This window comes from Arvicola amphibius, chromosome 2 (assembly GCF_903992535.2).
Source record: "Arvicola amphibius chromosome 2, mArvAmp1.2, whole genome shotgun sequence".
In the NCBI taxonomy this organism is placed as follows: domain Eukaryota; kingdom Metazoa; phylum Chordata; class Mammalia; order Rodentia; family Cricetidae; genus Arvicola; species Arvicola amphibius.
In genome coordinates this window covers 154,698,646-154,722,071 of record NC_052048.2, presented here as the reverse complement: position 1 = coordinate 154,722,071, position 23,426 = coordinate 154,698,646, and the positions used below count along the sequence as shown (strand labels likewise).

Sequence of the window (23,426 nt, the reverse complement as noted above, 5' to 3'; positions counted from 1 at the left end):
AGTCATCAAACCTGTCATATTCGCTTGCATCATGAAGTGTTTCCTAATGCCTGTGTTTCATTTCCGCATCATGTTTAAAGTCCCGTAGGCCTTTTTCTAGAGGACCACAGAAGATAAAGATGGTCCAGGACATCTTACTCTTCTGTAAGAAGCTGATTTTACCTTGATGTTCTTAATATATGCAACCTTTAATTTTCCATAATTCTGTACTCTGAAATGTGTGTCATAGCTACAGCAGAGTCTCTTCTGGTTTGTTACACCGAGACGCATTAAACATCTCATTTGAGAATTGTTTGGGTCTCTCCTTAGCCTACATATTCTTGATCACGGAGTTTATTTTCCCATTACAAAGCATCTATGAAGTGCTTCAGTTGAAATGCCAGGGACTTGCAAGGACTACAGAGCAAAGCACGATCTTCGAAGAACCTCCTATTCTTTCTCTCTTTTCTTTCTTGGTCACTAATAGGGATTTTTTCCAAATCCAAGAAATTGAAAATGCTTCTTACTTTTTACCAGGTTATAAGAAAGGCAATCCTTCTTTTATAATAAAGAAAAAAATAATAAGGCAGGTTCTAATACTTATTGGCTACAATATACATTAGGAAATCCATTTAAATTTATTTAGAGCTTGGTGTCCAACAATTTTACACACAATGTTGCTTTATAGATTCAGACTATGAACTCAGTCTGGGTTGGAGGAGGGACAAAATTTGGTGAGAAATTGACTTTAATTGAAATGAAGCTCACAACTCTACCAGAGGCTGGGGAGGGCCTCTCTTTATGGGATTTGGGGGGCACAACAAAGCCGCCACAACTCACTCAGGGTCAGCCAACTGGATTATCCACCAGAAATGGAGATGCAATGTCCGACTTTCTGTCCCTGTCCCCACCACAGTCCACGCTCTTGCTGGTTTACGATGGCTCCTTACAGGCGGAGCTCTTTTCGAGGTCACTGGGAACCTCAGCAGGCCCAAAGGCTGGGCAGCTGCGGCCACCAGTTGCAATTCCATTTGTAATCTTTGTAGAATCTTAATGAGAAGTGAAGCCACACATAGGGGAAAAAATAGCTGAGGGGTTTCAACGCTGGCACTCATAGAGTCAGCTGATACCGTCCTGCTCCACATGTCGCTCTCCTGCAGAACCATGGAGGGTCAGCCACGGTCAGCTGGAGGCGATTGCCAGATGATCCTCAAAAGAGGAGGCCACGGACAACGAAGCCAAATCAGGAAAAGTAGGGGGAAAGAACCCTCTGACCACACTAAGTTACTAAATAAAACATTTTTACTTACTTCGATGCAGATAATTCTAAGATAGATATTTCTGATTCTCTTCATTCCATTTTAAAGAAAAAGACCACACCAGGGCAAGCGATGCAGGGTGGTCAGACATATAATCTAAAGAGAGTGTGTGAAGCCACTACAGAAGGCAGCAGGAGCACTGCCAAACTGGGATGGGGCCACAGGGCTGATTTCTATGCAGAGTGTACCAGTACTTTCCAAGTATAGACAGCTTTTATTGAAATGAAAATAGAAAATGCAGGCTCAGTGCCCACATGAAACATTTAGTGTGGCACACACACACACACATGAACCGCCCATGGAAAGATAAGGTATTTGGCCTTTCCTCCTCGTAGCAGAAAAATGAGCCTTCCTCTGAAAGCCTTCTGTGATTAGCTTGAAAGCTCATTGGGTCTTGCGGATGGGAGGACTGAGTTGAAGCTTGTTTACAGAAACAGTAGTCTTATGAGTCACCGAATTTGTTTGCAAGTATGTAATAGAAACATAAAAAAAATCAATGGAGATTTACAAGAAATGATTAGCTAAAATGATGACAGTATAGTCACCAGAGGCTCGCTCACCTTTTCCTATCCAGAGCCCTGTGTCTCAGAGCAAACTAATTCATCTAACCTCTAAATCACCAGACTGCCGCAGGAGAGTGCGGTCACGACTGATTTGATTTTGGTGAGCTAGTATCCTGAAAGTACTGGTTTGAAAAATGAAATTTATCGGCAGTCAGAATAGATGTAGGAGAGAAGTCATAGGTCAGAAGGGAGGGAGGGCATTTGTTTTCTTATATATGTTTTACTTTTGTTTATTTTATAGCACTGGCTGGCTTGGAACTAAAGAAAAATGTACCCCAAGATGGCTTCCAACGCACAGCGCCCGCTCCTCAGCGGCACTCCCCACGTGCACTCAGAGTGTTAGGGTTGTAGGAGTGAGCTACAAGCCCGACTGCTCACATTAACTGGAATTCTGTGGGCTCGCTGACTTTCCCCGTCAGGTTAGAATAGTAACAACCTGATGCCTTATGAATGTCAACCTGCCAGAGAGAAACCTTTGCTGATCCTATCCTTGCCCGTGTACGCCCCAGATGAAATAAATCAGAATTTCTGAGGACAGGATCCAGGCCGCAGTCATTCTTACGGTCACCCAGAACGTCGTAACAATCAACTTGGGTAAAGGCTTGTTTCATTTCTTCCCCGTTCACTCTCCTCCCTCCATGGCATGTGGTTGCCTCCCTTACTGGTACAGAATGGCACAGGATGTGGTTTGTGGGGGGAAATGTCGGCTTAATTCAACCTAGCTGTGCCATTCACGGGTCCCTATCTTGTTTCATGGCTCTTCTGAGCCACTTTCTAGTCTGCAGTCACTGAGAGCGCATGGTGAGCAATGTAAATCTGGATTCTCAGTTCTTGTTTATGTGAAAAGACCTAGTGCCACGGACTCACTCCCCGTGACCTCAAACACATGCTTTGTCCTTTTTGAGGGATGTTCATAGTCTCTTCAAGATAAACTCTCCAGGTGAATTTAGTTGCTTGCTATTCCAAAGTGATCTGCAATTAATTTAATTTTAGGAGTTATGAAAGATCCTGTTTTCCTGACTGCTTAGGATGAAGTCAGAGAATTAACTTTATATGTTCACTTGGCTGCTCTGTGCCCAGTTTATGGGTGAAACGTTAGTCTGGGTGTCAGTGGGAAGTTTATTTTTGATAGTGATTAATACTTAAGTCAGTAAACTTTGAGGAAAGTAGATTTTCCTCAGTTAGAAGAAAGGGCTTCAGCTAATCTGCCAAAGGTCTTGAGAGCAGGGTCTGGGGTTCCCGAAGAGGAACTGATTCTATTGGCAGCATGGAACTTCTGACTTGCTGGCCTATTCTTATAGACTTCAGTCTTAGGACCACAGCATTCACCATTGTCTAAATCTCCACCTCCACCTTCTGGCCAACTCCATAGATTCTGCGCTTGCCAGAATTTAAGGGTAAATTTATTTAAAAGTCTCTCTCTCTCTCTCCCACTCCCCCAAGGAATACCTTTTTCTCTTAAATGTCTGATATGTATTTCCCATTGGCTCTAGTTTTCTGGGAAAATAAATCCCACAAAACTCTGCCTAATATACCCAGGAGTCTTGCGAAGAATTTCACATGGTTGTGCCTCAGTATCCTTGGGGATTAGTTTTAAGACCTCCTTTCCTTTGAGTGTCTGCAGATGCTCAAATTTTTATGTTAAAGGGTTTAACATTTGCATATAACTTGTACATATCACCCTGTATACTTAAAGTATTGTTGATACTGTTGGTTATACTTAATGCAATGCAAATGCTATGCAACTTATTGTTCTATTGTGTGTGTGCTCAGTATAGATAGTTTATATTTCAATGTCCCTAGGGCATGGTGGATTGGCCTCATGGATATAGAGCCAGAGGACAGAGAGGGCTGACTGGGATTACTTCTCTGTCTTTCCTTCTTTCCCAAGAGTTCTCAGAGCTCATTCTCTTCATCTTCCAGAAAGTTGGTTCTACAGCCCACTCCCTGCAGCTGCTACAGTTAGAACACTTAAGAGCCATGAAATACTGGCACAAACTAGATGGTAGAGTGCTTTCTGCAGCAAGAACCTTTTTTCATTTTTCATAAATGTGTTCTTCATGAACATCAAGGTCACTTACACAAACCACCTCTTTCATAACTGAGACCATAGATTTGCTGTTAAGCATCGTCAGATGCACGTGTAGCTAAATGAAATAGCCTTGACTTATATCAGAAGTTGTAGTGTCAGTGTGGGGCCCAGAGCAGCTTTCCCAGGGCAACTTGCTACACACCTGCCAAGGTGGGGTCTATAGATCAGTAGGAGGTAGGCCTGAGTCTCAGTTTGCCCTAGGGCAATGCTAACCCTTAGCCTCCCTCCTATTCCCATTTCACTTTGGGGCCTGTTCCTTGCGTTTTGCAGGAGACAACATTAATAATTAGATATAAACTTGTTTTGTGTTTATCCACAGAATGACTAATTCAGTTTTTTTTATTAGCTTTAATTCAAAATCATTACAGAGTGTGGAGGTCTAGTCTTGTGAAAGCTGCTAACTTATTATAGACTGTTAGGAAATACAAGTTAGTCTATCGTCTTTAAAGTACTGATATAATTAGTTACAGGGATAAGCTTTATTTAGTTCCCTGTATATGTTTTCGAAGTCAAACTTAGAACAAATAATGAGAAACAAAGTTTGTCTAATCAGACATACCTAGGCAGCCCCCATACTTCAGAGACCTGCAGAATATGGCATTTAAAATAATGATTAAAAGCATATTATATTTGACAGAGACTCCGAGATCCTAGTAGTAACCCAAGGTCTCCAAAGAAGATTATGAGACACCATGATGTCTCCACCTGGATTATGATGACGTTGACCACTAGGTGAGATGTCCCACTGCAACACCTGCATCCAGGACCTGGTCCAGACTGTGGACAAACAGCAGGACCTTGGAGAATTGATTGAACCGCTTTTGCCTAAACAAAATAAGGTCAGTCTTTTCCATGTTCCTCTTCCACAGAAAAGGAAAAATTCCCCTTATGGGCCTGGCTTAGACAGTAAGACTGCTGTTCTGGATATTTCTGCCTCCAATGCTATGGAGACCTGGGTATGACTAACTGTATATGGACTCTGGTCCCTGTCATTTTTAGTAGATTTGGAAACTATTTGGTTTGTATTCGGATATACTTTATTTATCCTTCAGAGATCTCTGATAGTATTAATGGCTAGGGCAGTTTTAATGTCAATTTAACAGTAAAAAGTATCCAGATTCTTCCACAAAGCTATAGCTAACTTGTTAGCTCATTCTGAAGCTATAATATATGGTTCTCTGGACAGCAGAAAACTATACATGCTTCTAAGCAAAATCTGTAGTTTTTGTTAGGACTCAAAGGTATGAGTCTAGTCCTTCTGTTTACAGACACCTGTTATCTGCTCTTTTTCTAAATTTTAATTTCTGTTCCTAGTTTAAACTTATCTCAATAGGCTTCCACTTGGCTGGCAGACATATCTAAGCACCAGTTGCTGACTACAACCTGCTCTGAATGGTGGCGAGCCTTGGACTTCCTAAAAGCTGGTGTGGACCAGTCCATCTGATATGAACACTCCCTGTCCCTTCAACAGAGTCTGATGAGTGCTCCATTGCCTGAATTCTTTCCCTAGCCTGGATAACAATGCCCCAATGTCAGCTTGAAGTAGCTGTGGAAAGGAACATGTCATCCCATACTCCCTGCCCAGAATAGGTTGAGGCTGAGACTCAGTAGTTTACCCTGAAGCAATACCTGCTTGCAGGAAGAACCACAAATTGAGACTACCCAAGCACCACCCAAGAACAGACCATCCAAAAGAAATGCCTAATGTTCCAACCACTGTAGATAGGATCACCTGCCAGCACAAATTCACCAGGATACTCCTAGACAAATGTCAGTCAATCAGGGGTTTTGAACCTTAGAAACCTCTCATCCCAACCTTTACTACTATAAAAACCCAACTCTGACTGAGCTCATGGCTCTTTGTTTATTTCAATACATTGGACATGCAGAGAGACCGACTTTTCAAACTTGCATAAAATAAAGGCTCTTTGCTTTTATATAAGGGGCTTGATCTCCTTGTTGGTTTTTGGGGGGACTTTGCGGATTTGAGCATAACAGTCAGATGACCAGTTTTCCCAGTTTGAATAGCAGATAGCGCTTAAAATTGTCACCTGTTTTTGGTCACCTGATGAATTAAAGACAGTAGGGGAAATTTTGGAAATGAAGAGATTTTATTCAGTATCTTTTTGGTAACTCTTATGAGACATTATCTTGTCTTTGTGCATACTCTGGATTAAACAAAATAAAACCCAGACCATATTTTCTTCTAAAACATATATTGGATCATTTAAATGAGAAATGAAAACTAAAGCACAATAATTATTTAAGCCATTTTTAAATGATACCCTAGCTGCCATGAGAAGGGATAGTGGGTTCTTGCCTCAGTCAGTACTTGCATTAGCTTTGTATCATGATGAAACAGATAATGTTTAAAAAATATCTGATGATTTCAAAGACCTTTGGTCCTTGCTTCTTTACTCAGTGTTATCATGATCCATTGGCTTGTTTATGATATAATATTGTGACTATTAACCACATTACCCACAGTTGCCACAGGCCACCAGGACTTGGTTAATATAATTAGAAAACTTTAAGTTATGATAAACATCATAAGCATTGACTGAAACGGCATGGACTAGACTACTTCTTAGAGCTTTAGAGTTAAAGCTATGCTTTCTGTATATCAAAACAGCTTAAAAGGCCCTGACTTTCAAAAATGTGCTTCCTCTTATCCCATAATCCTTAGAGTATTTTCCTGGCAATTCAACAAACCCTTAAAACTGAACAAAATTAGGATTTTGTGCTTCTATGTTTACAGAAAGAGTCTATCAGACTGACAAACTTGATAATCTTAAAAAAAAAAACTGTTCTTATTTCAAAGGTCCAGAAAATAAAGGTCATTTACTACACAGACCGAGACTTCTTGTTAAGCTGTTTGTGAGAGAGCAAATTAGAAAAGCATGCCAGAGGTAGCGGTTACTCAGGCACACTGACGCTGGGCCTTTCATTCCAGTAGAGCTCCCGTTCCTCAGATTATATCTGGTAATGTCCTAAAGTGTAAACACATTTCAGTTCAAAAAGATGCTCGGGTCTTAGACAGAAAATGGACAGAGCTTCCTGGGATGAGGCCAGCAGGTTTATCTCTCCACCCTTTTAGATGCCTGTGTTCAGGGATGTTCTTGGTACCTCCGAATTCTAATATTTGAGGAACTGAAATTCTGAGGTAGAATGCTTTTTTTCTATTCTTCTGTGCACAATCCCATTAATCAAGGGGTGGTGCACTGGCCAGCGCTAAGGCCTGTCATTTGGGCAAAGTCATGGCGACAGAGCAAAGCTGAGCATATGCACGTGGAACCTAATTTCACTCCCAGTGTGTCAAATGGAAGAGAAGACACACGCCATGAGGCACATGGAGCAAAACACCCCCAACTCTCCATAGAATCTGCACTTGCAAAATAGAAGCTCCATCCATGTTCCTCAATAATTCAAGTAATGGTGGTGGTAAATCTTTCCCCGACTCAGTTCCTAAAGTATCATTATCTCCAGAACAGAATGGTGCCTACAGACTTAGAAACAGCAGTATCCACTGAAGTGTGTTTCAGAGACAGAAGGGAACTCGTCTGGTAATGCTTTGAGGGCGTCCACATGGGTGGGCAAACATACGCCGCTCTGAGCAGAGGAAGTGGTACGCCACAATTTCTTCATAAGTGCGAGGTCTTTATAAACTCATCCGCATGGGGGCTGTTTTAAATAGAAAGAAAATGACACACAGTTCCCAAGCAGGCTTCCTACCATTTGAAGAGGGCTGCCACTTTCCCAAAACATTAGGTTACTGTGGGGGAACTTTCCAAAATTGTCAACAATTCCATTTTTAAACTCGGTTCTTCCTCCCAACCCAAGACAGATGCTGTACAGCCCAGAGCATGTTTGGTCTGGTAGGAGACGGGAATTATTTTTACTCTGCTGACTCCTACCTGACAGTGGAAGACATACTCTGGTGTGGTTTTCTTGAACTTCATGTTCCAAACCAAGGCCACTCCGTCTGGCTCATGAGGAGCGTCTTCATTGTTGTTGTAGGAAGCCACCATCAGCTCGGGGTACTAAATGAAAGAGGTTACAAGGATTCGTTATGTTAAGATGATGATGTAGGGAATCTTCTCGTGCTACTCCCGCATCTCTGTCGTCTACATGTGCTATCAGCTACATCACCACAACTACCTCGTAAGAAATTTCTCATCCCACATATTTGTGCTGTGTTACACATCTCAAGCGGTCCTATTTATTTTAGTTTTGGCACATTTAATAACGAATCAATATGCCCTGGTTTCCTGTCTCTCACATTTGTGTGTGCATGTGTGGTTACCAACCTGGAAACATGTTGAAATCTATAGACTCAATCACTTTGACCTACCCTCTCCGTTCTTCCATATTGGTTTCCATGACAACTTTCTGTTCTGATTTCTTTCTTTACTACTTTGCAGAACCCATGCAGATGCTCCTTTTGTCACACATTCCTAGACATGGCTATTCTTTCACTTCTTGGTTTTTTCCTTTTATTTTATTTTTTTAACTTCTTTCTTGGTGATCCTGTCAATCCCAATGGCTTTTAAAATCTTAATATGCTGATAATTTCCAAATTTCTCATAGGGTTGATATTTCTCAGGGTTGTAGATATCAGTATTTGACGGCTCACCAGGGTTTGCTCAGGACATCAGGAAACTTACCAGTACCAGGAGCAGCCTGTAGAGAATATGCTGATTGGCTTTCTGACAAAGCTACTGCTTGCCCAGTGCTCCCTACCCGGTATTCACATTACTGGTGAAACCAGATGTTCTATTTTCATCATTACTCCGTCCTTTCTCTCCACCCACAGTCTGTCTATCTCTAAGTACCACATACATTTTGAACCTACATTTGATTTTCATTCTTTTTTTTTTCTTTTCCTTTTTTCAAGGCTAGGTTTCTATGTAACTTTGGAGCCTGTCCTGAAACTCACTCTGTAGATCAGGCTGGCTTTGAACTCACAGAGCGGTCTACCTCTGCCTCCTTAGTGCTGGGATTAAAGGCGTGCACCATCACCATCCGGCTTTTGTTTTCATTCTTAAGGGCAGAGATAACCTAAATGAATTTCCTGTCTGATGAGGAAGGGTAAGGAGACTTCTCTGCAGTGCCTGTCTTGGACTTCCCACAGCCTATGCCCACTTACAACCTGTGCCAGGATGAATTTGTAAAGTACACATTTGGTAAATTACCCTGGGTTTGACAATTGGTGGTTGATCATGGCTTTCCAGGAAAAACCCACAATGTGTAGAATCCTTTCTGCTATGCTTTTCTCTATTGCTCCTGTTTAAGATCTGTGACTTTTCCTTTCACCCATGAACACTTTACCCATGAAGGACAGGTAACAACTCTATACCTTGGATTCTGATCTCATGCTCACTGGAAGATCCTTCTGTGTTACTTATTAACTCACCTTTGAGACCGAATGAAGATACTAAGTCCTCTAGACAATCCTAGCCATTTATCTCTCCCTTGTCTCTTAGCACCCTTATGTTTTATGCCCCTATTAAAGCACTTGTTCAATTGCTTTATGTTCCTTTCTCACTGTGTATGTCCCTAAATCACAAGCTACTTGAGTATTACACCAGGGCGTTTTGTTGTTCTTGTTGTTTTATCTCTGAACCCATAGTTAAATGAATCCCAGCATACAATGTGATAAGGTCAAAAATGTATTGAATAGCCTTCATTAGCCTGCCTGCAGTAAGGTAGGCCCTTTGTCAGAGAGCTGCTTGGCCTGCAAGGGGACCTGACAGTCTGCCAGAGGATCCATCATTCATTGGGGTGAGTGAGGAGTGAGTGCCTGAACCACGGCAGCTGCCCGGAGAGGGACCACCAGCATTCCCCAACTTCCCCCGCCACCCGCACACTTCCTGCTCTTCCTGCAGGGGTTATTCTCCCCGGATACTACCTCTCTCTTCCTGTCCCTTCCCAGCTTGCACCCAGAACCGCCCCCCACACCTCATCCTCCCATCTTTGGGGCCACAAAATCCCACAGCTCAGCCTGTTTGGGCGCCGGGGACCTGGAATTGAGTGCACCCAGGCCGGTGGGAGGTCCCCTCCTTCATTAGCCTGCCTGCAGCAAGGTAGGCCCTTTGTCAGCAAGCTGCTTGGCCTGCAAGGAGACCTGACAGTCTGCCAGAGAATCCATCATTCATTGGGGTGAGTGAATTTAATTCATTGGGGTGAACTGAACTTCTAAAAGAAGACCCAAAGGGGATTATTCAGAGGAAGAAATGGGCAGGCGCCAATGCAAGAATTCCTCCAACAATTTGAAAAACAACATGAAAGCACCAGAACCCAGCGAACTTATAACAGGAGGACTTGAACACACTAATCAAGAAGAAGTAGAAAAAAATTGACTTTATGAAAGTAATAGAGTCCCTTAAACAGGAGGTGAAAAACTCCCTTAAGGAAATGGACAAGAAGAATAACAAAAGGTTTGAAGAATTGAGTAAATCCGTAAATGATATCCTAGGAAACCAAGAAAAAACAATCAAACAGATAATGGAAACAGTGCAAGACTTGAAAACTGAAATGGAGGCAAGGAAGAAAACACAACCCGAGGGCCAGCTGGATATGGAAAATCTATGTAAACGAACAGAGACTACAGAAACAAGCATAACCAACAGAATACAAGAGATAGAAGAAAGAATCTCAGATTCTGAAGATACCATAGAGAAAATAAATGCACTGATCAAAGAAAACAGCAAATCCAACAAATTCTCATCACAAAACATTCAGGAAATCTGGGACACAATAAAAAGACCAAACCTAAGAATAATAGGCGTAGAAGAAGGAGAAGAAATACAGCTCAATGGTCCAGAAAATATATTTAATAAAATTATAGAAGAAAACTTCCCAAACCTAAAAAAAGATATTTCTATTAAGGTTCAAGAAGCTTACAGAACACCAAATAGACTGGATAAACAAAAAAAATTCCCCTCGCCATATTATAATCAAAACACAAAACATACAGAATAAAGAAAGAATATTAAGAGCTTCAAAGGAAAAAGGTCAAGTAACATATAAAGGTAAACCTATCAGACGAACACCTGACTTCTCTATGGAAACCATGAAAGCCAGAAGGTCCTGGATAGATGTTTTGCAGAAACTAAGAGACCATGGATGCAAGCCCAGATTACTATACCCAGCCAAGCTTTCATTCACTATAAATGGAGAAAACAAAATATTCCAGGATAAAAACAAATTTAAACAATACATAGCCACAAATCCAGCCTTACAGAAAGTAATAGAAGGAAATTCACAAACAAAGGAGTCCAGCATTGCCCAAAATAACTCAGACATCTAGCGACCCTTCACCAGCACATCGCAAAGAAAGGAAACACACAATCTCTACTACCAAATAAAAAATGACAACCTGCCGGGCGGTGGTGGCGCACGCCTTTAATCCCAGCACTCGGGAGGCAGAGGCAGGTGGATCTCTGTGAGTTCGAGGCCAGCCTGGTCTACAAGAGCTAGTTCCAGGACAGGCTCTAAAAAAGCTGCAGAGAAACCCTGTCTCGAAAAACCAAAAAAAAAAAAATGACAACCAGAGTTAACATCCACTGGTCATTAATATCACTTAATATCAATGGACTCAATCCTATAAAAAGGCACAGGCTAAGAGATTGGATACGAAAACAGGATCCAACATTCTGCTGTTTACAAGAAACACACCTCAACCACAAAGACAGACATCTACTCAGAGTAAAGGGTTGGGAAAAGGTTTATCAAGCAAATGGACCTAAGAAACAAGCGGGTGTGGCCATACTAATTTCTAACAAAGTTGACTTCAAACTAAAATCAATCAGAAGAGATGGAAAGGGACACTTTATACTCATTACAGGAAAAATCTATCAGAATGAAGTCTCAATCCTGAATATCTATGCCCCTAATACAAAAGCACCCACTTATATAAAAGAAACATTACTAGAACTCAAGACAGACATCAAACCAAACACACTGATAGTGGGAGACTTCAACACTCCTCTTTCACCAATGGACAGGTCAATTCGACAGAAACCTAACAGAGAATTAAGAGACTTAATAGAGGTAATGAACCAAATGGACTTAACAGACATCTATAGAACATTCCACCCAAACAAGAAAGAATATACCTTCTTCTCTGCGGCTCATGGAACCTTTTCGAAAATTGACCACATACTCGGTAACAAAGCAAACTTCCACAGTTACAAAAACATATTAGTAACCACCTGCATCTTATCGGATCACCATGGATTAAAATTAGAATTCAACAACAATGCTACCCCAAGAAAGCCTGCAAACTCATGGAAACTGAACAGTCAACTACTGAACCACACCTGGGTCAAGGAAGACATAAAGAAAGAAATTAAAGTCTTTCTTGAATTTAACGAAAACAAAGACACAACATACTCAAACCTATGGGACACAATGAAAGCAGTGCTAAGAGGAAAGTTCATAGCACTAAGTGCCCACTTAAAGAAAACGGAGAAAGCACTCATTGGTGACTTAACAGCACACCTGAAAGCTCTGGAAAAAAAAGAAGCAGACTAACCTAGGAGAAGTAGAAGACTGGAAATAATCAAACTGAGGGCAGAAATCAACAAAATAGAAACACAGAAAACAATCCAAAGAATCAATGAAACAAGAAGCTGGTTCTTGGAGAAAATCAACAAGATTGACAAACCCTTAGCCAAACTAATCAAACGGCAGAGGGAGAACACGCATATTAATAAGATCAGAAATGAAAAGGGGGACATAACCACAGACACAGAGGAAATTCAGAAAATCATTAGATCTTACTACAAAAGCCTGTATGCCACAAAATTGGAAAATGTAAAAGAAATGGACAGTTTTTTAGATAAATACCATATACCAAAGTTAAACCAGGACCAGGTAAATGCTCTAAATCGTCCTGTTAGTCGCAAAGAATTAGAAACTGTTATCAGAAACCTCCCTACCAAAAAGAGCCCAGGACCAGATGGTTTCAATGCGGAGTTCTACCAGAACTTCCAAGAAGACCTAATACCTATACTCCTTAAGGTATTTCATAATATAGAAACACAAGAGTCACTGCCAAATTCCTTCTATGAAGCTACAGTTACCCTGATACCTAAACCACACAAAGACTCAACCAAGAAAGAGAATTACAGGCCAATCTCACTCATGAACATTGACGCAAAAATTCTCAATAAAATACTGGCAAACAGAATCCAAGAACACATTAGAAAAATTATCCATTACGATCAAGTAGGCTTCATCCCAGAGATGCAGGGCTGGTTCAACATACGAAAATCTATCAATGTAATCCATCATATAAATAAACTGAAGGAAAAAACCCATATGGTCATCTCATTAGATGCTGAAAAAGCATTTGACAAAATTCAGCACCCTTTTATGATAAAGGTCTTGGAGAGATTAGGGATACAAGGGTCATTCCTAAATATAATAAAAGCTATTTACAGCAAGCCGACAGCTAACATCAAATTAAACGGAGAGAAACTCAAGGCTATCCCACTAAATTCAGGAACACGACAAGGCTGTCCACTCTCTCCTTATCTCTTCAATATAGTGCTTGAAGTTCTAGCAATAGCAATAGGACAACATAAGGGAATCAAGGGGATTCAATTTGGAAAGGAAGAAGTTAAACTTTCATTATTTGCAGATGATATGATAGTACACATAAGCGACCCCAAAAACTCCACCAAAGAACTCCTACAGCTGATAAACTCCTTCAGTGACGTGGCAGGTTACAAGATCAACTCCAAAAAATCAGTCGCCCTCCTATACACAAAGGATAAGGAAGCAGAGAGGGAAATCAGACAAGTGTCACCTTTCACAATAGCCACAAATAGCATAAGATATCTGGGAGTATCTCTAACCAAGGAAGTTAAGGATTTATTTGACAAGAACTTTAAGTCTTTGAAGAAAGAAATTGAAGAGGATACCAGAAAATGGAAGGATCTCCCCTGCTCGTGGATTGGGAGGATCAACATAGTAAAAATGGCAATTCTACCAAAAGCAATCTATAGATTCAATGCAATCCCAATCAAGGTCCCATTAAAATTCTTCACAGAGATTGAGAGGACAATAATCAACTTTATATGGAAAAAAAAGAAACCCAGGATAGCCAAAAAAATCTTATACAATAAAGGTTCTTCTGGAGGCATTACCATCCCTGACTTCAAACTCTATTACAAAGCTACAGTATTGAAAACAGCTTGGTATTGGCATAAAAACAGAGAAGTTGACCAATGGAATCGTATAGAAGACCTGGATCTTAAACCACAAACCTATGAACACCTGATTTTTGATAAAGGAGCCAAAAGTACACAATGGAAGAAAGAGGGCATCTTCAACAAATGGTGCTGGCATAACTGGATGTCAACCTGTAGAAGAATGAAAGTAGATCCATATCTATCACCATGCACAAAACTCAAGTCCAAATGGATTAAAGACCTCAATATTAATTTGAACACATAGAGCTTGATAGAGGAGAAAGTGGGAAGTACTCTACAACAAATGGGCACAGGGAACTGTTTCCTACGAATAACCCCAGCTGCACAGACTTTAAGGGCAACATTGAATAAATGGGACCTCCTGAAGTTGAGCAGCTTCTGTCAAGCAAAGGACATTGTCACTAAGACACAAAGGCAGCCTACTGACTGGGAAAAGATCTTCACCAACCCTGCAACTGACAAAGGTCTGATCTCTAAAATATATAAGGAACTCAAGAGACTAGACTTTAAAATGCCAATTAACCCAATTAAAAAATGGGGCGCTGAACTGAACAGAGAATTCTCAACAGAAGAAGTTCGAATGGCCAAAAGACACTTAAGGTCATGCTCAACATCCCTAGCTATCAGGGAAATGCAAATCAAAACAACTTTGAGATTTCATCTTACACCTGTCAGATTGGCTAAAATCCAAAACACCAATAATAACCTTTGCTGGAGAGGTTGTGGGGTAAGGGGTACACTCATCCATTGCTGGTGGGAATGCAAACTTGTGCAACCACTTTGGAAAGCAGTGTGGCGGTTTCTCAGGAAATTCGGGATCAACCTACCCCAGGACCCAGCAATTCCACTATTGGGAATCTACCCAAGAGATGCCCAATCATACAACAAAAGCATATGCTCATCTATGTTCATAGCAGCATTATTTGTAATAGCCAGATCCTGGAAACAACCTAGATGCCCTTCAGTGGAAGAATGGATGAAGAAACTGTGGAATATATACATGCTAGAATACTACTCAGCGGTAAAAAACAATGACATCTTGAATTTTGCAGGCAAATGGATGGAAATAGAAAACACTATTCTGAGTGAGGTAACCCAGACCCAAAAAGATGAATATGGGATGTACTCACTCATAATAGGTTTCTAGCCATAATTAAAGGACATCGAGCCTATAAATTTGGGATCCTTGAGAAGATAATAAGAAGGCGACCTCCCCAAAAAAGATATAGTTATCCTCCTGGATATTGGAAGTAGACACAATCGCCAGGCAAAATTGGGAACTTGAGGGTTGGGCAAGACTGGGCCAAGGAAAGATGGGGAGAGAAATGTGTGAAGGGGAGAACGAGGGGAGCTCGGAGGAATGGGGTGCTTGGGATATAGGAAGGGTGGATATGAGAGCAGGGAAGCATATATCTTAATTTAAGGAGCTACCTGAGGGTTGTCAAGAGACTTGACCCTAGAGGGGTTCCCAGGTTTCCAGGGAGACGCCCCCAGTTAGTTCCTTGGGCAGCTGAGGAGAGGGAGCCTGAAAAGGCCAGTTCCTATAGCCATACTGATGAATTTCTTGCATATCACCATAGAACCTCCACCTGACAATAGATGAAGAAAATGACAGAGCCCCACATTGGAGCACCGGACTGAGCTCCCAAGGTCTTGATGAGGAGCAGAAGGAGAGAGAACATGAGAAAGAAAGTCAGGACCGTGAGGGAACCTCCAGCTGGCGACAGATGGAGAAGGTGACTGAGCCCCACATTGGAGCACTGGACTGAGCTCCCAAGGTCCTGATGAGGAGCAGAAGGAGCGAGAACATGAGGGAGAAAGTCAGGAACGAGAGGGGTGTGTTCACTCATGGAGACGGTGGGACAGAGCTAATGGGAGATCACCAACTCCAGTTGGAATGGGACTGATGGATCATGCGACCAAACCCGTCTCTCTGAATGTGGCCAACAATGGGGGCTGACTGAGAAGCAAAGGACAATGGCTTTGGGCTCTGATTCTTCTGCATAGACAGGCTCTGTGGGAGCCTTCTCAGCTTGGTCGATCACCTTCCTGGACCTGGGGGGAGTTGGGAGGACCTTGGTCTTAGCATACAGTGGGGAACCCTGATGGCTCCTTGGCCTTGAGAGGGAGGGAGGGGAGGTATGGGTGGAGGAGAGGGGAGGGAAGGGGGAGAAGGAGGGGAGGGAAGGGGGAGGAGGAGGGGAGGGAGGGGGAAGAGGAGGGAAGGAGATGGAAATTTTTAAATATAAAAAAAATAAACCATGAGGGGAAAAAAAAATAAAACGGAGAAAGCACACATTGGAGACTTAACAGCACACCTGAAAGCTTTAGAAAAGAAAGAAGCAGACTCACCTAGGAGGAGTAGAAGACTGGAAATTATCAAACTGAGGGCAGAAATCAACAAAATAGAAACACAGAAAACAATCCAAAGAATCAATGAAACAAGAAGCTGGTTCTTGGAGAAAATCAACAAGATTGACAAACCCCTAGCCAAACTAATCAAACAGCAGAGAGAAAACACACAAATTAATGAGATCAGAAATGAAAAGGGGGACATAACCACAGACACAGAGGAAATTCAGAGAATCATTAGATCTTACTACAAAAGCCTGTATGCCACAAAATTGGAAAATGTAAAAGAAATGGACACTTTTTTAGATAAGTACCATATACCAAAGTTAAACCAGGACCAGGTAAATGCTCTAAATAGTCCTGTTAGTTGCGAAGAATTGGAAACTGTTATCAGAAACCTCCCTACCAAAAAAAACCCAGGACCTGATGGGTTCAACGCAGAATTCTACCAGAACTTCCAAGAAGACCTAATACCTACACTCCTTAAGGTATTTCATAATATAAAACAGAACAGTCATTGCCAAATTCTTTTTATGAAGTTACTATTACCCTGGTACCTAAACCACACAAAGACTTAACCAAGAAAGAGAATTACAGGCCAATCTCACTCATGAACATCGATGCAAAAATTCTCAATAAAATACTGGCAAACAGAATCCAAGAACACATTAGAAAAATTATCCACTATGATCAAGTAGGCTTCATCCCAGAGATGCAGAGCTGGTTCAACATACGAAAATCTATCAATGTAATCCATCATATAAATAAACTGAAGGATAAAAACCATATGATCATCTCATTAGATGCATAAAAAGCATTTGACAAAATTCAGCACCCCTTTATGATAAAGGTCTTGGAGAGATTAGGGATACAGGGGTCATTCCTAAATATAATGAAGGCTATTTACAGCAAGCCGACAGCTAACATCAAATTAAATGGAGAGAAACTCAAGGCCATCCCACTAAATTCAGGAACGCGACAAGGCTGTCCACTCTCTCCTTATCTCTTCAATATAGTGCTTGAAGTTCTAGCAATAGCAATAAGACAAAACAAGGGGATCAAGGGGATTCGAATTGGAAAGGAAGAAGTTAAACTTTTGTTATTTGCAGATGATATGATAGTGTACATAAGCGACCCGAAAAACTCCACCAAAGAACTCCTACAGCTGATAATCTCCTTTAGTATCGTGGCAGGTTACAAGATCAACTCCAAAAAATCAGTCGCCCTCCTATACACAAAGGATAAGGAAGCAGAGAAAGAAATCAGAGAAGCTTCACCTTTCACAATAGCCACAAATACCATAAAATATCTTGGGGTAACTCTAACCAAGGAAGTGAAAGACCTATTTCACAAGAACTTTAAGTCTTTGAAGAAAGAAATTGAAGAGGATACCAGAAAATGGAAGGATCTTCCTTGCTCTTGGATTGGGAGGATCAACATAGTAAAAATGGCAATACTACCAAAGGCTATCTATATATTTAATGCAATCCCCTTAAAGATCCCATCAAAATTCTTCACAGATCTTGAGAGGACAATAATCAACTTTATATGGAAGAACAAGAAACCCAGGATAGCCAAAACAATCTTATACAATAAAGGGACTTCTGGAGGCATTACCATCCCTGACTTCAAACTCTATTACAGAGCTACAGTATTGAAAACAGCTTGGTATTGGCATAAAAATAGAGAAGTCGACCAATGGAATCGAATAGAAGACCCAGATCTTAACCCACAAACCTATGAACACCTGATTTTTGATAAAGGAGCTAAAAGCACACAATGGAAGAAAGAAAGCATCTTCAACAAATGGTGCTGGCATAACTGGATGTCAACCTGTAGAAGAATGAAAGTAGATCCGTGTCTATCACCATGCACAAAACTCAAGTCCAAATGGATTAAAGACCTCAATATCAATCTGAACACACTGAACCTGTTAGAGGAGAAAGTGGGAAGTACTCTACAACATTTGGGCACAGGATACCGCTTCCTACGTATAGCCCCAGCAGCACAGACATTAAGGGCAACATTGATTAAATGGGACCTCCTGAAGCTGAGCAGCTTCTGTAAAGCAAAGGACACTGTCACTAAGACAAAAAGGCAGCCTACTGACTGGGAAAAGATCTTCACCAACCCCGCAACAGACAAAGGTCTGATCTCCAAAATATATAAGGAACTCAAGAGACTAGACTTTAAAATGCTAATGAACTCAATTAAAAAATGGGGCGCTGAACTGAACAGAGAATTCTCAACAGAAGAAGTTCGAATGGCCAAAAGACACTTAAGGGCATGCTCAACCTCCTTAGCAATCAGGGAAATGCAAATCAAAACAACGTTGAGATACCATCTTACACCTGTCAGAATGGCTAAAATCAAAAACACCAATGATAGCCTTTGCTGGAGAGGATGTGGAGTAAGGGGTACAGTTATCCATTGCTGGTGGGAATGCAAACTTGTGCAACCGCTTTGGAAAGCAGTGTGGAGGTTTCTCAGGAAATTTGGTATCAACCTACCCCAGGACCCAGCAATCCCACTCTTGGGAATTTACCCAAGAAATGCCCAATCATATCACAAAAGCATCTGTTCAACTATGTTCATAGCAGCATTATTTGTAATAGCCAGAACCTGGAAACAACCTAGATGCCCTTCAGTGGAAGAATGGATGAAGAAAGTGTGGAATATATACATATTAGAGTACTACTCGGCGGTAAAAAACAATGACATCTTGAATTTTGCATGCAAATGGATGGAAATAGAAAACACCATCCTGAGTGAGGTAACCCAGGCCCAAAAAGATAACATGGGATGTACTCACTCATAATTGGGTTCTGGCCATAAATAAAGGACATCGAGCCTATAATTCGTAAAAAAAAAAAAAAATCCTAGAGAAGCTATATAAGAAGGTGAACCCAAAGAAAAACATATAGTTATCCTCCTGGATACTGGAAGTAGACAAGATTGCCGAACAAAAAATGGGAAGTTGGGGGTGAGGTGGGATGGGGGGAGGAGGGGATGGGGAGAGAAAAGTGTGAAGTGGAGGATGTGAAGAGCTTGGGGGAATAGGATGTTTGGGATATAGGAAGGGTGGATATGGGAACAAGGAATTATATATCTTACTTAAGGGAGCCATTCTAGGGTTGGCAGAGACTTGACTCTAGAGGGGTTCCCAGGTGTCCAGGAAGATGCCCCCAGCTAGGTTCTTGGGCAGCTGTGGAGATGGTGCCAGAAATGTACAGATCCTATTGCCATACTCATGAATATCTTGCATATCACCATAGAACCTTCACCTGGCATTGGATGGAGAAAATGACAGAGCCCCACGTAGGAGCACCGGACTGAGCTCCCAAGGTGCCGATGAGGAGCAAAAGGAGGGAGATCATGAGCAAGGAAGTCAGGACTGTGAGGAGTGCGTTTACCCATTGAGACGGTGGGACAGATCTAATGGGAGACCACCAAGTCCAGTTGGAATGGGACTGATGGAACAGGGGACCTAACCGGACTCTCTGAATGTGGCTGACGGTGGAGGAGGACTGAGAAACCAAGGACAACGGCAATGAACATGAACTCTACAGCTTGGACAGGCTCACTGTGAGCCTTGTCAGTTTGGTTGCTCACCTTCCTGGACTGAGGGGGAGCTGGGAGGACCTTGGACTTAACATAGTGAAGGGAACCCTGATGGCTCTTTGTCTTGGAGAGGGGTGGAAAGGGGGTATGGGTGGAAGGGAGGGGAGGGAAGGGGGAGGAGGAAGGAAGGAGATGGAAATCTTTAATAAAAAAATGAGGAAAAAAATAAAATAAAAGCAAATATTCTGCACTGGAGAAACATTTACTTTCCCGCCATACTAGACTAAATTCACAGTCTCAAGTGTGTTTTTAATGTTAGGTAAGATTTTAAAAATTATAATAAACCATTTTGGGTCCAGACTTTGTGGTATGCTTTAAAAAAGAAGAGTTAACTGGTTATTTCTTCTTTAAAGGTATCAGTTATTGGAAAAAAAAGAATAAAGTTTAAACCCCTGAAAAAATGTATTGAATAATTATAATTTTTATTTTTGAAACTCCTTTATTTCAGTAACTCTGGAATTGCATAAATATTATTTTCTTTGTTATGAAACACCACAGTAATTAAATTCATTGATATAAGAGGCACAATCAGACAACAATGAGGAAATCTCTAAAGCAATGGTTCTCAACCTATGGGTCACGACCCTGCTGCAAAAACTTCGGTCTCCAAAAATATGTATATTATGATTCATAACAGTATCAAAATTATAGCTATGAAGTAGCAATGAAAATGATTTTATGGTTGGGGTCATCACAGCATGAAGAACTGTATTAAAGGGTCACAGCATAAGGATGGTTGAGCTCTAAATGCATGTTGAAAATATCTTCTTGCCCTACATGAATTCTGCTTTGAGTGTTATCAAATAAGGGGAATGAGACTCGTGAGTGATGTCTCAGAACACATGTCGCACAAATGCCACTCTCACCTGGGCTTCTCGTTAGTGTCTCTGTTACACAACAGAATTATTATAGCTCATAAGAAACTCTTCTCAGACATTATCTAGTTTTCTCTTCCTGTTCGCCATGCTATATATATATATATATATATATATATTCAAATTGAACAATACTCATATAAATGTGAATATTGACTTTTCCTTCATATGAACCATAACTAAATCTAAGTCTTCCATGTGGCTTTATTTTTTATTTATTTTATTTATATTTTATTTTATTTTTCTTTCAGCTACAGAGAGTTACAGCTCACTGGTTGCTTCAGAGGAGGTATAGACCTACAACACACATGGATGTGGCCACCAGCGGAAGTCATCATTCTTTATTAGAAAATGTGCCTTAGCAGATGAATCAAAGCCTATGAAGCAAGGCCTTTGATTCAGAGTCCATTCAATGACACTAACATCCGGATAAATACAGAAGTCTCCAGACTGCCCATCTGAAGTTTAACTATGTCACATGTGAAAAAGCAAGTCTACAGACACTGACACCACCACCGCAGGGGCCAGAGAGCAGCCAGATGTGTCTGGAATAGCATCCCACAGCTTCACATCTGGGTCTCATCATTCACACCCACTTGCAGATTTTCTTCTTTTTTTTCCATCTAAAAATATTTTAACTTGTTTGGCTTTTAAGTTTCTGTAGCAAACAGGCCATGAGCTAGTGAAAACACCAGGAAAACACATTTGGCAAAGTTTCCTATAACAGGGATTACAAGGTGCAGAGGGACTGACTTATATCTTATCTCATGCAGACTATTATAAAAGTTTCCTCTTTTATGTCTTTTTAAAAAGCTATTTGTTTGAGCATGGCTAGTCATATTTACTCATTACCAAGTTTCCAAGCAATTATGGAAATTTAAATGTTTAAAATTATCTTTTAACAATTGTGAAATTTCTGGTTATTTAATTACTCATAAGGACTAGATTAACTTATATTTAACTTAGAGAAATTTTACTCAGAAATTACTAGCTTTACTCTCAAGTCTAGGTCTTCAATAGAAACAGAAACTAACATTTCCTATAGAGAAAAGAGCCGGCATGTTCTAAGTGGGCCTTATGTTCCAATCATTGAACTGGGCAATGTCTTCATTTACTTGTTACTCATGATTGTATATAGAAGGTAATGGTTTACTCTTTTCTGCAGACAAGGAAGATGAGCCCTTGGGAAGTGACATGTTCCAAGTCATACTGCTCATGCATGACAAAGTGAGGAACCCTATGGAGGCCAGTTGAGCTCAAAGGGCAGCATCCCCTTCTGCCCACAGGGGCGTTGTGTCCAGTGCTGTCTATACATAAAGTAAAGGTGGCACCAGATGCAGCATGGAACAAGAATATTCATGGCAACATATTCTGCCTATGGGAGCCCACCTATGGCTAGTGCAAAACAAGATGCAATGGAGGAAGAACATCCGCTCAGACACTAAAGCGGAACAGTATGTGCGAGGAGGGCAGTGCCATCAAGGTTCTGTAGAAGCATGGACCTGTGCTGAGGGTGGAATGGCGAAAAGCTACACTTGTTAGGGGCGGGCGTTTCAGGGAGACATCTGAGAAGCAACAGTGGTGACTTGTGGGCAGAAGGAGGAAGGTAGGTGAGGAAATTTTTCCTGAGTCTGGCTGGCCCACAGGATCCTCTGTCGACAATTGTTCCACAATACATAGATACCCAGTGTCCCAGAGATGACTAATAGCAGAGCTGATACTTGGCCAAAACAACCTAACGATGTTCTCTAACTTAGATGTACATTTTGAATGGGACAATGTTTTATTGGTGAGGTTCCTCAAACTGCTCCCATGGTTGTTTCCTTCTCTGAGTTATAGGTCTTTATCTCTTCCATGGATTCCCTGTTTACTGTATTAGTTTGCCAAAAGCTCCCCCTTTTTACTTAATCTAGCCAGAAGTAAAATTTTATTAAAAATTATTATTATTAAAGAAGAAAATGTTCAAAGAACATTAATTTCATTAATTTATAGGTTTTGTGAAGAGATGTAAAAGAAGAAGAGATGGTGAGAAATACTCAGGGCATTTTCACAGAAGCTCCTGAGTCCAAACATTTTTGAAATTTACTCTGGGGAGCGGAGAGTAGGGGTCATTTTTGTTGAATATTAATGCCACTATGATCACTACTCATACCATGTCATGCTTACTGAGTGCTTCCTATGTACCAGACACTTAAAGCACTCAACTAGAGATAATGGTTTATTTAATACCCACAGAAAGCGTGAAAGTTAGGTATCATCATTTATCAATACTTCATGGACAAGAAAGTTCAAGCCAGTAGAAGTTGGGAAATTTGCAAAACATGTAACTATACGAAAAGTACAAGAGAGTGAAATTAAAGTGATCCAAATAGGAAAATAAGTCAAATTATCCCTATTTGCAGATG

The 23,426-nt window shown here is 41.0% G+C and overlaps 1 protein-coding gene across 1 annotated transcript in view; it reads right to left on the bottom strand.

The window, feature by feature from the left end:
• Window positions 1-23,426, bottom strand: part of Dync1i1 (dynein cytoplasmic 1 intermediate chain 1) — a 320,890-nt gene that overhangs the window by 94,728 nt on the left and 202,736 nt on the right. Inside the window, exon 9 of the mRNA XM_038318765.1 lies at window positions 7,868-7,993. Within this exon, the coding sequence (XP_038174693.1) occupies window positions 7,868-7,993 (126 nt within the window). The remainder of the gene's footprint in view (window positions 1-7,867; window positions 7,994-23,426) is intronic.